The sequence below is a fragment of the Carya illinoinensis genome, chromosome 2 (genome assembly GCF_018687715.1).
Source record: "Carya illinoinensis cultivar Pawnee chromosome 2, C.illinoinensisPawnee_v1, whole genome shotgun sequence".
Taxonomy (NCBI): domain Eukaryota; kingdom Viridiplantae; phylum Streptophyta; class Magnoliopsida; order Fagales; family Juglandaceae; genus Carya; species Carya illinoinensis.
Window position 1 is genome coordinate 33,255,833 of NC_056753.1, and position 15,615 is coordinate 33,271,447.

General features: G+C 35.0%; 2 protein-coding genes across 3 annotated transcripts; both read left to right on the forward strand.

The window, feature by feature from the left end:
• The first annotated feature begins 83 nt into the window (after positions 1-83).
• LOC122301100 (putative cytochrome c oxidase subunit 5b-like) lies at positions 84-5,686 on the forward strand. Of its 2 annotated transcripts, none has more exons than XM_043112189.1 (6): positions 84-273; positions 1,450-1,535; positions 1,815-1,865; positions 4,452-4,518; positions 4,649-4,728; positions 5,268-5,686. In XM_043112189.1, the coding sequence occupies exons 1-6, from the start codon at positions 99-101 to the stop codon at positions 5,328-5,330; spliced, it is 522 nt and encodes a 173-aa protein (XP_042968123.1). In that variant the 5' UTR covers positions 84-98; the 3' UTR covers positions 5,331-5,686. The 2 variants fall into 2 exon arrangements, with proteins under 2 accessions (XP_042968123.1, XP_042968124.1); XM_043112190.1 differs by lacking the exon at positions 84-273 and adding an exon at positions 830-1,342.
• A 5,698-nt stretch (positions 5,687-11,384) lies between these two features.
• Positions 11,385-15,270, forward strand: LOC122301103 (acyl-protein thioesterase 2-like). The gene is made up of 9 exons (XM_043112192.1): positions 11,385-11,850; positions 12,050-12,161; positions 13,148-13,184; positions 13,280-13,349; positions 13,482-13,586; positions 13,830-13,980; positions 14,363-14,445; positions 14,650-14,743; positions 14,848-15,270. Exons 1-9 carry the CDS (start codon positions 11,817-11,819, stop codon positions 14,942-14,944), a joined length of 783 nt encoding a protein of 260 aa, XP_042968126.1. The 5' UTR covers positions 11,385-11,816; the 3' UTR covers positions 14,945-15,270.
• Positions 15,271-15,615: the final 345 nt, after the last annotated feature.

Sequence of the window (15,615 nt, forward strand, 5' to 3'; positions counted from 1 at the left end):
TGATTTATTCATACTTAAAATTTAAATTAATACTATTTTTAATAAAATTTACTTTTTGACCAATCACATCATATTGATACACAGATTAATACATAATTATGCTTATAACTATATTTTTCCTTCTTCTTTTTTTGGCAAGTAGCAACTATCAGTATAAAGAGTTTAGAGCCCAATTGGAAGATGATGGCCTTCCATCCAAACTCTTCATTTCCACGTGCAGCGTGCTTCCGGTCCGCGCTGCCCAACTCTCTTTCTTTCTTCTTCTTCCCACAGGTTTTTTCCTTTTTTATTTTTTTATTTTTTTATTTTTTCCTGTTGTTTTCAGCACAGAAAATGAAGTTGACGCAAGAATTGATATTCTACAGACGTAGGATCTCGATACTGTACTGTCATTTTTTCTTCCGTTTTGAGCGTGAAATCCCTGGTTCATCCCAAATGGGGCGCAAACCCTTGGATGATGAACTCAACAAGATGCAGAAAACAGTTAGTAGGCATCTTGTATTGACATTTCGAAGAAAGAACTTACGATCAGATTTCCTATCTTTAACGACGATTTCGATTTAAGAATCAGGTTATTCAAGTCAATTTTTTTACTTTTTTTGATAGGAAAAATCTTCTTATCATTCCCACACTTCACACACCACACTTATTTTAATTTTTTTTTTCATTTTTTCTATTATAAATATGTAGTGTGTTGATGATAAATAGAATAATTTAATTAGTTTTATAAGAATAAAATAAAATAAAAAATAAAAAATAATATTTTAATATATAAAATATATGGTATGGGATGATGTGTAACATTTCTCTTAAAAATTTAAGTATTTTTAAAAATAATAAAATTTAAGTCGAAAAATAATAATTTTTTTGGGCTGTGTTAGCCACTCGGGAAATGAGTTGGAAACCCAGCGCAGAGGCCCATTCGGAGTCATCCAAAAGATTCAAATATGGGCCCCTCTCCCTTGCCCTTTCGCACGTGCGATTTCGCTCCACACGTGTCGAGTTCGTGCCCACCACCATCCCCGCCTCCCTGGACCCTCTCACGCTCTCGCCATTTTTCGTCGCTTTAGAGAGAGAGAGAAAGGTAGAAACTAGTCTTTCGCACTGTCGAGAAGAGAGAGGAAATTACAACTCTGAAAGGAGGGCTGTGACCTGAGATCTCATTCTCCCAACAGTGCCTAACACCGTCTCACCAGCATGTGGCGGAGACTTTTCTCTACCCAACTCAAAACCCTAGCTGCCGCCGCCGCCACCCCTCCTCGATCCGCTTCTTTACCTACCCGATCCCTCGTTCCTCCATCCGCCTCTCACTTTTATCTCCGCTACTCCAGCTTCAGCTCCGGTGTTCCCTCGACCCTTATCCCCCTCCCTTGGATCCCCTCACATCCCCATCTGTTTTCATTTGTGCATATTGTCGATTTATGTGATTTATTTTTTTTGGTTTTGTAGCGGAGGGCGCAGTGAAGAAGCGGGTTGAAGATGTAATGCCAATAGCAACCGGGCACGAGCGTGAGGAGCTTCAAGCTGAACTTGAGGTTTTAATTTCTTTGGTTTTATCCAATTATTCGATTAATTATTTAGTATTGGTTCTATTTCTCGACTTGTTTGGTTTCTGGGAAAATCTGAAAGAAATGAATAAAAAATTTAGATAGAGCTAATGTGTTTTTATATCAAGCTCAAGGAAGGAGTAACCTAAATGTTATTTATTACACTTTTAATATTTATAAAATTTTAATTTAGGTAACCAAATGATATGTTGTGTATTCTTTGGGTTTGAGAGAAGATTCTTATTTCGATCGGTTTCGCTTGCGCAGGGAAGAAAAGTACTTGATATTGATCATCCAGATGGTCCTTTCGGTACAAAGGTTAGTTTCAGTTTTTTTACCAATTTTATTTCCTTCTTTTCCTGTGTTATGCCCCTTATCCCTTTTGGGTAAGAACATGTGGCCTCAACCACTTCATACAAATAAATCAATAATTTAGAGCTTATGGGTCAATACTAGCGGTTTAAAGTGTAGATTTAATTATTATTTGAAAATATATGATGGAGACAAAAGCTTTAAAAAATTAATCCTATGGCAATTGATTATGTTGTTGTTGTGAAGCATGCAGTCTTACAGGCTTACATACGATTGTCACTTCATTGAAGGCTGCTTGTTTGAGAATTTTTGCCTCTTTGATTTGTTTTTTGTTTATTTAAAACTTATCCAATAATTATACTCATCAAAGAAAAATTACCAAAGAATTACATTGTACTGATGTATTCAATTGTACTGACTTAAATTTCAGTGTTGATGCCTCTGTTTGAACAAATAGATGTCTTTATTTGAAAGCAATTTGTTGGTAAAGCTCAGTGTAAATAGGATATTTTATGTAAAAACCAGTATAATAGGGCAATTGTAAGATCACTTGTTGCTTGCTTCACTATTAAAATCTAAGAATATATAAAACCCGGCCCCCGGGGGCGGGGGGGGGGAGAAAGAAGTTCACAAGTAAAAAGATCCAGTTGCTTTAAATGAATTTCATTTTTAATCACGTGACATGGTTTATCAGATGAATAAAGTTATAAACTTGTTAGAGCACTGGCAATAGCCATTGCTAAGTCTAGTTTTTAACTAAATGTGAAAAAATACATCCACATTGGCCTAGCTATACTTGTAAAGCTTGACATTTGTGCTACAGTAAATCTTAGAACATTTCCAAACCTGGCGAGCCACTATTCTGAGTCCAAAAGTATATTTTATTATTTCATCTCCTTCCCTCTCTCTTTCCCTCGTTTTTGGCCTTCATCTTTTGTTCCTTTGTCTTGGTAAAGTTACCCACATCTGCCCTTCTGTAGTAAATTTTTAATATAAATTTTTAATAATTTTATTTTTTAATAAAGTTATTAATTAATATATGAGGTGTATTTGTAAAATATTAAAAAAACAAATATTATTAAAATAAATAATATTATATTATTATTTAGACTTTAAAATAGCTAGTCCAATGTGGACTAATCTATCTAGAAGTCCATATTATAGCTAAAAGACCATATTTGAGTTCTATTTTAGACTTGGCAATGGCTAGACCATTGTCAATGCTCTTAGTCTTGGTTTGGTTTCACAAACATTTGAAACCATCTCATCTCATCTCAACATCCAAACACCAATTTCAAATTTTCAACTTTTCAAATCCCAAAACAAAAATTATATTAAAAATTATATTCGTTACCTCTTTCAATTTTATAATTTTTTTATTCAACTTTTTCTCTCTTCTTACTCAAAAACCCATAAAAATCTTAACTTAAACTATTTCACTACTATCACAAATTATCTCACTACAACTCACAGATTTTTCATCTTATCTCATTTGTGTAACCAAATGAGACCTTAATTTGTTGTCATATTTTAAAGGAAAAATCTAGTTGCAAGCATAACTGTGCACTAATATGTGCGCCAATCTAATGTGATTGGTCAAAAAATATATTTGATTGAAAACAGTGTTAATTTAAATTTTGAATATGAAGAAATCAGTATTGGTACGCAGATTAATACGTGACTTTGCTTTTATATAACAAAAATCTATTTTAAATTGGGAGCCATTTGATGGTGGTTTGGTACCATATTGCCAATACTTGGTTGTATTGGGGGTAAAGTTTGATTCCCGTATAAAAAATAGGGTGTCATGCTTCTTCAAGCCCGCATTTCTTAATTTTTGAACACTCTTAGGCCTCGTTTGGTTATACAAATGAGATGAGATGAGATAAAAGTTGAAAGTTGAAAAAAATATTGATAGAATATAATTTTTTAATATTATTCTTGTTTTGAGATTTGAAAAAATTGAATTGTTTATTATATTTTGTGTAGAGTTTTGGAAAATTGTAATGATTATATGAGATGAGATGAAATAGTTTGGTCTGTGTAACCAAACCAGGCCTTAGGTGCTGTTTGGATAGTGAGTTGAGATAAAAGTTGAAAGTTGAATAAAATATTGTTAGAATATTATTTTTTAATATTATTATTGTTTTGGAATTTGAAAAAGTTGAATTGTTTATTATATTTTGTGTAGAAAATTGGGAAAGTTGTAATGATTAGATAAGATCAAACACTTTGTATCTAAATGGGGCCTCAATGACATCTCTCTATTCATTTTTTTTTCTCGCGGTGCCTTTGTATAGAAAGAAATGTAAGGACATTTGGTGGCATCGAGCATTCCTTCCTTAACTTGAAGACTTTTTTCTTGAAGTTGCTTTACTAGATTAGTAGACATAGACACTTGTAAAATTTAATGACTTTATGAAGTTGTTATTCCTAGGCCTTTCTTGTGAGGCGTATTTTCATTTCCCCGTTGATGTCTTTTTCTTTAGTTTATATTTGGTTTTTGCCTAAAGGATAAAATGATTTTTGATGCGGGACTTTTTTTTTTCTTTTTTTGTTTAATTTGTTTCTCTTTCTGTTGTATGGCTGTAGGATTCTCCTGCAATTATCAAGTCCTACTATGACAAGAGAATAGTTGGATGCCCTGGAGGTGAAGGAGGTGAGTGCCTCTTTATTTTCTCTATTTCTCTGTTACATTTGTGTGTGCATATACTTGTCCTAGTACATGAAAGAAATAATTTGTTTAATTGATTTCCCTTGTGTTTGACTTTCTTGCTTTTGAATTGCAGAGGATGAACATGATGTTGTCTGGTTTTGGCTGGAGAAAGGCAAGCCACATGAATGCCCGGTGTGCTCACAGTATTTTGAGGTAAGTGGGATTGTCAAATTTGGATTGACCACCCCATGGATCCAATATGACTATGGTGCTGTTAGCTTCACCCTGTACATACTGAACAGATTTAGGGAATGCTCAATATAAACTATATGATTATATGGCCCATGTTGCTTCATGATAAACGTAGGATTCATGTTTGAGCAGTGATTTACATTGCTTCATGGTTATAACATGATCATCACCTAACCTGTTTATATTCCATACAGATTCTATCTTGGGGTTTCAGAAAAAGACATATTATCCTGTATGGATCGTTTTGGATGATTATACCCCTTTTTGTTTGTGCTTCAACTTCTATGCTTATAAGCTGTGACTTGGATGAACTTGAGGAGAATCAAATTTACAGAAACTAGTTACTAAATTTTCGTGCATCAGTTCTAGAATGGCCCTGGGTTGAATAAGCAATTAGTTTTTCTCATGTTCTGCCTTTGTTACTCTGTACAGTAAAAATACCTAGCTGGTTTCAGCAGCGTTGTAGAGTGTCCCTAACTATTTCATTTAATGTTTCACAGCTGGAAGTGGTTGGACCTGGAGGACCTCCAGATGGACACGGTGACGATGATCATCATCACTAATTGCAGCTTTCAATTTTTCCTGCTGGAATAAAATATTGGGGAGGGTGAGGAGGCAATTTCCAACGTAGACAACTTTCAGAATTCAAAAGCCTTGAAAAGAGTTTTGGTTGTTTTGATTGGTTCTTAGTTCACGTGGTTTTCGTTCTTGCAACGTTTGAGATAGACTATTTACTGTGGGTAATGTAGACACAGGCTGGTCTTCTGTCATGAATTGCCAAATAATTGGTGGCTACTATTTTTAAAAAAAAAAATTCCCTTCAGATGAACAAGTAGAACGAATTTGTGTTTTCCCTTTGGTCTTGCCAGCAAAAGGCATGCGTCGTCGAATAAAAATCTTGTACAATCCTGTCTTCACACATCAACTCCATTTATTTTTATATTTTATCATTCATGGTTTCAAGGTCTGTAGTATTTAAAACAGTACAAAATGCTGGATTTTGGTTTCACCTCATTATTATTGCTGTTTTTATTTGGTCAAAGCATTTTGGAGAATCAGCCAGTAATTCTTTTCATGCGGTTTCAGTTTAAGATAAAATTTTGAGTAATTCTTTTCATGCGGAATCAGCCAGTAATTATTTTCATGCGGTAAGTGAGATGAAAATTTTGAGATTAAGATAAAATATTAAAATATTATATTTTAATATTATTATTGTTTTGAGATTTGAAAAAGTTAAGAAAAAGTTAAATTATTTATTATATTTTGTATGAAGATTTAGGAAAGTTATAATGATGAGATGTGAATTTTGAGTTTGAGATGAAAATTTTTATCTACTAAACATATAAATGTATTCAGCTGCGCTTGACTCATTTTCTGTAGGCCTATGGTTCAAGCCCTTGATCTACGTAGATGGGACCTTCGTCCATATCAAAGCCTATATTACCTACTTGGGTAGGACCCATGTTTTATGAAGCTCATGGATTTAGGTTTGGTAAATGGGATAAGAAGTTTTGGTTTTACAGAAATGTTTAAAATATTATTTTTTAATATTATTATTATTTTGTAATTTGAAAAAGTTAAACTGTTTATTATATTTTATGTAAAAATTTAAAAAAATTATAATGATGAGATTAGATAAAACGAGAATTTTGTAATTTTGTGTTTTATCTTCGTAGCTAAACCTATCAACAAACCATCAAGCTTAAGGCTAATGACTACCCAACGGCCTCACTGAACTAACCACATTGTTAGCCATTTCCATGTTTCGTTTTAGTAGCATATTTGTTGATAAGGAATAAATGTTGGAGGTTGCTTTTAATGTTCCGGCTTAGTACGGGAGGGTGGTGAATAAATTTTTTTAATGAGAAATGATAGTTGCAGTTGTGAGTGTGTAAACGTCACGTAATCATTTTGAAAAAAATGAATAAATACGAAGTTTGTATGAAATAAAATTAATTTTATGATAGTGGACTCAACTTTTTTTTTTTTTAAATTGAATACAAAGTACTTATATAATTTACGACTCTTGCACAATCTACGATTGTATTTGATATTATTATTTTTTAATTATTTATTTTTTGAAATGAAAAGTTTTTATCTGATTTTATGGAGTTTTAATTATGATATTATCTAATCATTTTAGTGTATATGCACAAATATAACTTGGACCTTCTTGAATCGTTACATTTGAATTAAATTTCTCATTTAATTTTTGTTATTTTCACCCGAATCAGTCTGGTTTTCAAATTTGCCGGGTCTTTTTGTCTAGAAGCAGAATCTGGGTTCATCGGGTTGGTCCATGAGCAAATTGACACTTGGAAAGAAACCAAAAAGCGCCCAACACTTTTTTTATATCTAGATTCTCAACCCACATTCACTAACTAATTTAATCCAAATTGATAATAGATCCTGAAATGAAGAGCATAAAGATACCTAGTTTTCTTGGCATGGTTCTCAAATGCTAAGTCAATAGATGAGCACCAGCCTCCTGTTTTGGGGGATATGGTATAATGCTTGCGCGTTGGGCATCATCTTTAAATTAGAAACCTTGACGTCTACTCCAGATGGTATTTTTTCCTGTGCTCTCCAGCTTTGCACATTAACAATAATGATTAACAAAACAAATGGTATTTTTAGAATTGGAAAAAAAGTTTGAGACTTTTTGGCATTTTGCACAAGTACTCAATTATTCCATGGAACAGATGGAAAGATCCAGCGTTGGAAGTATTTTAGTCCTTCAATAACAGCAAGTGCCAACAGCATATGTTGTCATCTTTCTAGCAAACCCACCAACTAATATCTAACCCTATTTTCTAAGTGACATTGATTCTTTTTTGGTAGTCTGTGGGGTAAGGAAGGAGTTGACTAACAAAAATCCCCTTTCATTTCCCCAAGTGTTTAGTCAACTGGTAAAATATTGAGCTTACTTTTGCTACTTTGTAATTGTATCGATTTAATTATATATGCTAGTCGGTGTGTAGAACAAATTATCATAAACACTGGAAAATCCATCACGGCACACCTCAAAGAGCACCCAAGCATCCCTGTCCAGCATGAATGAAGAGATATTGCTCCATTCCTGCCATCAAACAACAAATAACAATTCGGCAGAAGTTGACATAAAGATTATAAATAACCACTGAACAAACACATGAAGAAGAAGATTATTCAGTATAAAAGCTTCTTTCTTCACAACTGAAAAGAAAATCTGGGATTTATGCTTAACTAGCAGAGTTTTTTTGTTTTTCTCACTAATGCCTACTTGCATGAAAACTCCATATAATAGGTCAGACCGGATATAGTGCTGCATAATGACTTAGAGCTATTTTTTTGCCTCGTCTATGGTCTATAGTGTTTCTTATTCTTTGGTCTGCGTATCAAAATTATGTAGTTGAGGACAGTATATATGCCAATGGCACTTTGATCTAGTTTACAACTTTACATATTTAGTGACCAGAGTATCTCAATTTGAAATGCAGACAAGGCTCAGAGCCATATGCATTTGATATTATGTTCCCAGCTGGAAAGTTTAAAAAACTCAATGATTTAGCTTGTGTTAAGAAAATTGCAGGTGTAGTGGACTCTCTGTCTGTGTGTGTCTCTCTCTGGCCGTTTGGAAAACAAAGCCAGTGGATGTTATATATTCTAGTGATGTAATTAAGGCATACGACAAAAACTGGAAAAATTCTGCTTTGCTTTTAAGTAGTGTTGGGAATTTGGACCTCCCAAATTCACCCCCCTAGGATCTACCCTTTGCAGGAATAACAAGAAAAATAGAGAAATAATAACAACACAAGAAATTTACGTGGAAACTCCAAAACAGGAGAAAAACCACCAGACCCAAAGAAGAAAATTCACTATGTGAAAAATTGTTACAATCACACAATTTTTCTCCTCACCACACCCACAAAGCTACCCCACTAGTAAATCTTTAACTCTACACCTCTTCCCCTTTTACAAAAGGTTAATAGAGGAATTTAACTAAAGTCAAAAGTTACTAGATAAGCTTTCAACTGGTGCACTTAAACTAAGAGGCTAAGCCTCTTATTTATAACCTCAAAATTCTGCCTCTCACTTATTTCCCACCGGTGTGGGATTACATAAGTCACAAAATTCAACAATCTCCACCTTGTGACTTTGACTGGTCCCACAGCCAAACTTCACCTCAATGAAGATCTTCATAGCTTTCGCTATCATGCTTCACCATAAAAGCATATCCACTCAGAATAAACCAATTCCAAGCATTTCACTTTGGCCCATGTCGAAAATAACCTTGCTGAAAACTATGGTGTAACTTCCACGTTTGGCTCTCCTGGAAGTTCATCAGCCATCGACATGAATTTCCACCACACACCCTGCATCAATGCCAAACCAATGCCTGTGTGCAAACTTGTGGACCCGCTAATATTAACACATCCTCTATCATGGCAACTTTGGGAATTAGTGGCATGCCATGAGGATGTACATGTCTCTTTTTAAAGAGCAAAATCTTCCATGGAGAGAGACACAATATTAGCATCAATATCAGTATCTCCATTTACTGATTTGGAGCCACTTGCCGAACCTGCTCCAGCCCTTAAACAATATTTCTTGACATGTCCAGATTGTCCACACTCCCAGCAGACTACTTTCTTCTTCATGGAGTTCTTCATCTTCCCATTTCCAGTTGCTACCATCGCTAAGTTCTCAAGTGGAACATTACTTCCACTACTTAGTCTTCTCTCTTCAGAAAATATTTTACTGGTAACCTCTGAAAAAATTATTTTCTCCTTCCCATGTATCAAAATAGGCTTCATGTGCTTATAAGAAGGTGGAAGAGACCAGATGAATCTCAAGGCTTGATCCTCATCATCAATTTTAACTCCAATAGCTTCTAGCTCAGCGACAATGCCATTGAGAACACTTAAATGATCTGAAATAGTTGTACCTTCACTCATCCGCAGTGTATGAAACTGCTCCTTCAGGTACACACGATTTGAGACGCCCTTCGTCTGATACAACTCTTCAAGTTTTTCCCAGAATTCATTTGCCGTAGATATTCCATGCACATTTGCAAGAACATTTTTGGCCAGGCACAAACGTATCGCACTTGCTGTTCTCAAATCCAGATCCTCCCAATCTTCATCGCTCATTTTAGATTTGCTCCTTTCACCAGTCACACTAGTACCAGTGCTGACTTCAGGTGTTGGTCTGTCCTTCAATGCCTTGTGTAATCCTGATTGAATCAAGACATCCTTGACTTGTACTGGCCACAAGCCAAAATTGATTCTCCCATCAAATTTCTCCACCTCAAATTTGACAAGATTTGAAGGCCTACTTCCTGACATTGCTTTGATGAATTTACTATAGAAATGAATAGTACCTCACTAAGTCAGTTCCCAGGAAAGATTGGAGGTCACAATGGACACACTTAAAATTTCCAATCTCTAGACAGAACCTCCTTAGACTGTACGTATCCACACTACCACACCAAAACTCCACCCCACAAAAAGAACCTAGTGGCTCTGATACCAATTGTTGGAAATTTGGACCTCCCAAATTCACCCCCCTAGGATCTACCCTTTGCAGGAATAACAAGAAAAATAGAGAAATAATAACAACACAAGAAATTTACGTGGAAACTCCAAAACAGGAGAAAAACCACCAGACCCAAAGAAGAAAATTCACTATGTGAAAAATTGTTACAATCACACAATTTTTCTTCTCACCACACCCACAAAGCTACCCCACTAGTAAATCTTTAACTCTACACCTCTTCCCCTTTTACAAAAGGTTAATAGAGGAATTTAACTAAAGTCAAAAGTTACTAGATAAGCTTTCAACTGGTGCACTTAAACTAAGAGGCTTAGCCTCTTATTTATAACCTCAAAATTCTTCCTCTCACTTATTTCCCACCGGTGTGGGATTACATAAGTCACAAAATTCAACAAGTAGAGACTATAGAGAAGTAGAACTCGTTGCATCAAGACATTTGGGGGGAAAAATCCACAGATCAATGATAATTTTTTTAGTGTCTCTTCCTTTAAGGTTCATTCATTAAAATGCTACTATTTCACCTACTTTTCAGGTGAGATTTTAGTGAGAAGGTCAATTGTAATTTAAGCATCAAAATTTGGGCAAAATTAACAAGTTTGATGGCTTAATGGTGATCGATATTGCGAAAGGAAGCATTAGCTTAGGATAAAGTGCGATTTTCCTATTACTTTTATGGTGGGTTAGTCTCTTTGAGCAACCAAAAGAATATAATCGCAACCAAAAAACGCATTAATACGAGAGAAAAATAAAAGTAGGGAGGGAGAGGAAAAGCTCAATTCTTTGTCTTGTGTCTCGTCGGCGTAAGAAATCCAGGTTGTTGTCCTTGAAATACATACGGAAAAACTGAAAAATGATGTACTCATACCTCACTTATTACATATAGAAAAACTGAAAAATGATATACTCATACCCCACTTATTCTTATCGAGTACTCATTGATTGATCATTTCCATTTTGCAGATATTTTTAAGGCGGTGTTCCTCATAGATAAATTGGGCTCTGGCAACTTTAGGTTACTGGTAGTGGGTATCCATAAATCATCAAAAACGTCTAAAAAATGATTGTGAAAAGACGGTTTCTTTAACAAAACTGAAATATTCTTTCTTGTTTTCAGTAATATATATTTTTTCCTCTTCCTGCCCACTGCCTGCAAGCATAGATTCTCTCTATGTCGCAGAACCAGAACCCCCTCTCCTAGCTGGGTGGCTTAGGAGTGGACGAATGTGCTCTGCCTCTGCATGGATTCTCTGCCCGCAAAAGATTTCCTACTTTTTTGTCCTTGCCTTTATAGCCCTCCTTTTCGCAGATGCCTCTACCTTTCTGAGTTTCACGGCTATAGGTGCAAGTGTGGCTGGAGCACACAATAGACGTACATACCGATGCGTGATTGCACGTTTTATTCCACACATTTGGTTATAAATACACATTAGCATTCTGGGTTTTCTCCATAGCAGCACCTCTTCTCAGTCATTGCTACAGGTGGACTGATTCGTGCAGATTACAGAACCGTGAACATGAGCTACAATACACATTCCAATATAGGCTCCAGTTTGTTTCTTTTCCTCTTCCTCATGACCTTTTTCATCTCAATTTGCACGTAGTGTGGGCTGCTATTAGCTGTAGGAACTCTTTCTCTATAAATGGATGCAGAATTTCTTGGTCCACTTTCAGAGTCTTCTGTTATATTCTTTGATTTTTAAACTTGTTTTGCTCTTTGAGTAGTGACATTCTGGTGACAAAAATTCAGGTAGTCGAAGTGCAAGGACATTGGATTTTGGAAGGACACATGTAGTGCGGCCCAAAGGAAAACACCAGGCCACCATAGTCTGGCTTCATGGACTCGGTGATAATGGCTCAAGGTGATGTTACCTTTCGTTGTCTGCCATGCTTTCTTCATTGTTGTTGTTTTATGCATTTCTCTTATGCATTATAGTGGTCATCTACAAAAAATATTATTTATTTATTTATCGCAGATTTTTAACTCCTTTAACATGGAAGGATAAGAAAAGTACTGGTGCTTGAAAGTTTTATGTATGAGGGGAGCTTGATAATTTTGAGGGAGATTGAATACTGGGATGTCAGTAATTATACTGTCAATTGTAAGTTCATGGATCATCGCAGTTTATAACAGGAGATAACTAGTAACTATTTTTACTAAATTTTTATTCTATCTTTCCATCAAGGGTCGATGCTATTTCTTTCCAATATATTTAAAGTGCATACCCGACAGTGAAAAGATGTACTTTTTGGTTCCAGAGACACCAAAAAAGAAGAGTTCAAGGATGTCAGCATCCTGACGTGCCCTATCATGTCAGATTCTTTGATGTGGAGTTCTTTTTTGTTCTTATTATTATTTTGAGATTCCCATGAATAAGACTGATGGGAGAGAGGAGAAGCACCGTGAATGAGTATACTTTGTTTATTTGTCCTTTTAATAGCCTGTCTGATTTTGTTATAAGCTTAACTTGAGAAGCCATAATTTAGAAAAGAGTATGTGCCATATTCTTGAATGGGACCATGCAGTACTCCTCCGGTTCTTCCCCCACCTAAACAACTAGAGATGAGCTTTGACAAAGGATATTCCATACGTATATAAGGAAATACAATTGGACAGATCTTTCGATATTGGCAATTTTTTAAATACTAAATGTGCAGTGAAGAGTAAAATTTTTCATTGTTGTGTACGTTGGACGTGCCTACACACACACACACACACACAGGAGGTCCATGTTGCATGTGTGGTTTTATCAGGTTGAAATATCTGTTTGTTACCCTAATGAAAAACCAAAGAATTATAAGTTGAAGAAAGACACGTTTTCTCATTCCATGCTCTATTTTGTTGCAGCTCTTCCCAGCTCTTAGACTCACTTCCTCTTCCAAATGTAAGGACACAAGTCGATTTAATTATTTCCAACATTTACTAAGCTTGATTTTCTTATCCACAAGTATCATGGGCTTCTGCTAAAATTTTTGACAGATTAAATGGATCTGCCCAACTGCACCCACACGTCCTGTTACCTTACTTGGTGGTTTTCCTTGCACTGCATGTAAGGATCGATCAACTTTATCTCTCTTTTGGGATGACAAAATGGGTATTCAGTGAATATCTTCAAGGATGAATAATACTACATATATTATCATCTTTCGACCATCTGACTTGTTTATGCCATTGATCTCAGGGTTTGATGCAGGCGAGCTTTCTGAAGATGGTTCAAATGATTGGGAGTCTTTAGATGCTTCTGCAGCACATATTGCAAACTTGTTGTCGACAGAGCCAGCTGATGGTAATTGAGGCCAAAGAATTTTTAAAATAGCCACCTAAACATGATAAATAATTTCTTTATTTATCTTTGTTATAAATCTCCACAATTTCTACGCCTGATTTATTTTACAGGTTTAACTTTCGAAGTTATGTTTATCATTCGTATTTCAAAAGAAAATTCGTTTGCAGGCCATGTGTAGAATCATGTCTTGCAATAACTGATTCAATTATTGACAATTTCCTGATCACACTACTTGTTTGACAGTTAAAGTTGGTATTGGAGGCTTTAGCATGGGTGCTGCAATGGCCCTTTACTCTGCAACTTGTTATACTCTGGGTAGATATGGAAATGGTAACCCATATCCTGTCAATCTAAGGGCAATCGTTGGACTGAGTGGATGGCTTCCAGGGGGAAGGTACACTTCATTTCGAGGCTTCTCTATCTTACAAATCCAGACAATCAACCTCTTTGATCTCTTGATCTTTTTTTTTTTTTTTTTTTTTTGAGCACCCTCTTTATCTATGTTCAGAATGACTATCACTGCAGTTGTGTACTAAAACATGTTCCAATTAGGGAGATTGTCTGTATGAGAAAATTACAAGACTCCAAATGCATCTTATATTCATGTCTTTCCAGCAGTTTCTATAATCTGAATTACCATCTGAACAACCATCTTTATCAGCTGGATGGACCTTGTCTAACTAGTGAATTATGGCCTTAACATTTATGCATGTTCTGAATGCATCTTAGTAGGCATCCATTTAGCCATACGTTCTAATGAGATTTCAACCATGCAGGAGCTTAAAAAGCAAAATACAAAGTTCACATGAGGCTGCAAGGCGTGCTGCTGCCTTACCCATTTTGCTTTGTCATGGAACAAGTACGAATCTATATAAATCCACAGGCCAATATTGCAGTTTATGCTCCTTGATATATCATTAGTTTTAGAAGTCTTCTTTCTTTTGGGCTGTCATTCCATTCAATCTGATCTGCACAAACACACATAAAAAAAAAAAAGAAGAAGAAGAAGAAGAAGAAGATAAAATTGGATAAATTCTGACTATATATATGTGTCTTTCTGAAGGCGATGATGTTGTCCTCTACAAATACGGGGAAACAGCAGCCCAGTCCTCAACTTCAGCAGGATTTCGACACCTTACATTCAAATCCTACGAAGGGTAGGTGTTGAATCTGTTCATAGTAGTGAGAAACATCTAAAAAAATAATAAAAGAAATTGAAAAGAAATATCATGTGTGGCTATGGGTTTTTTTTTTTTGGCAGGCTTGGTCATTACACAGTACCTGCAGAGATGGAGGAAATGTGCCATTGGCTGACTCCAAAACTGGCGCTCGAGGGGTCTCGCCCCACTCGGAACTAGTTTCTAGTTTGAGAATTGAGATAGCAGTGAGTATGAGGCATTATGGAACAAATAATAACAATAATAATAAAATTAGTAATTTTGTAAGGCGATCGAGCTGGTAGTACATACAATAGAATGGTGTATGCGTGAGGTATATATCTTAATATTCATATATATCTACGACTACCTCTTATTTCTTATGTATTCTTCTCTCTTAAATAAAAGTTTTTAATGTATTTTATATTTTTGTTCTATCCTTGCCGAGGGCATGTGTACCTCTAGAATTAGTTAGGACGTTGTTCCTAAATAGCTGGTGTCAATAAAAAAAAAATATTTTTGTTATACTTTTTTGGTGCTTTCCATTTCAAGCTCTTTCTCTTATGCTTGTATAAACAAGTAATGATATATGCATAATTTTTTTTTTACAATCATTTATACAACTTCATTTTAAAATTGAGATATTTATATAAAATGATTTTAATTTAATAAGTTATTTTATAAAAAAAATACTACCGTATAAAATGATATTAAAAAAGATTATTCATGTATCAGTATATCTATAATTTTCCTAAATGCTATAAAGTAGTATCATCTTAGATTAGAATAGCCAAATGCATTCATGGTAGTGAATTATATTAAAAAATTATTAAATTCTTTTATAATATAAATGAAATGATTTTTACACTTTC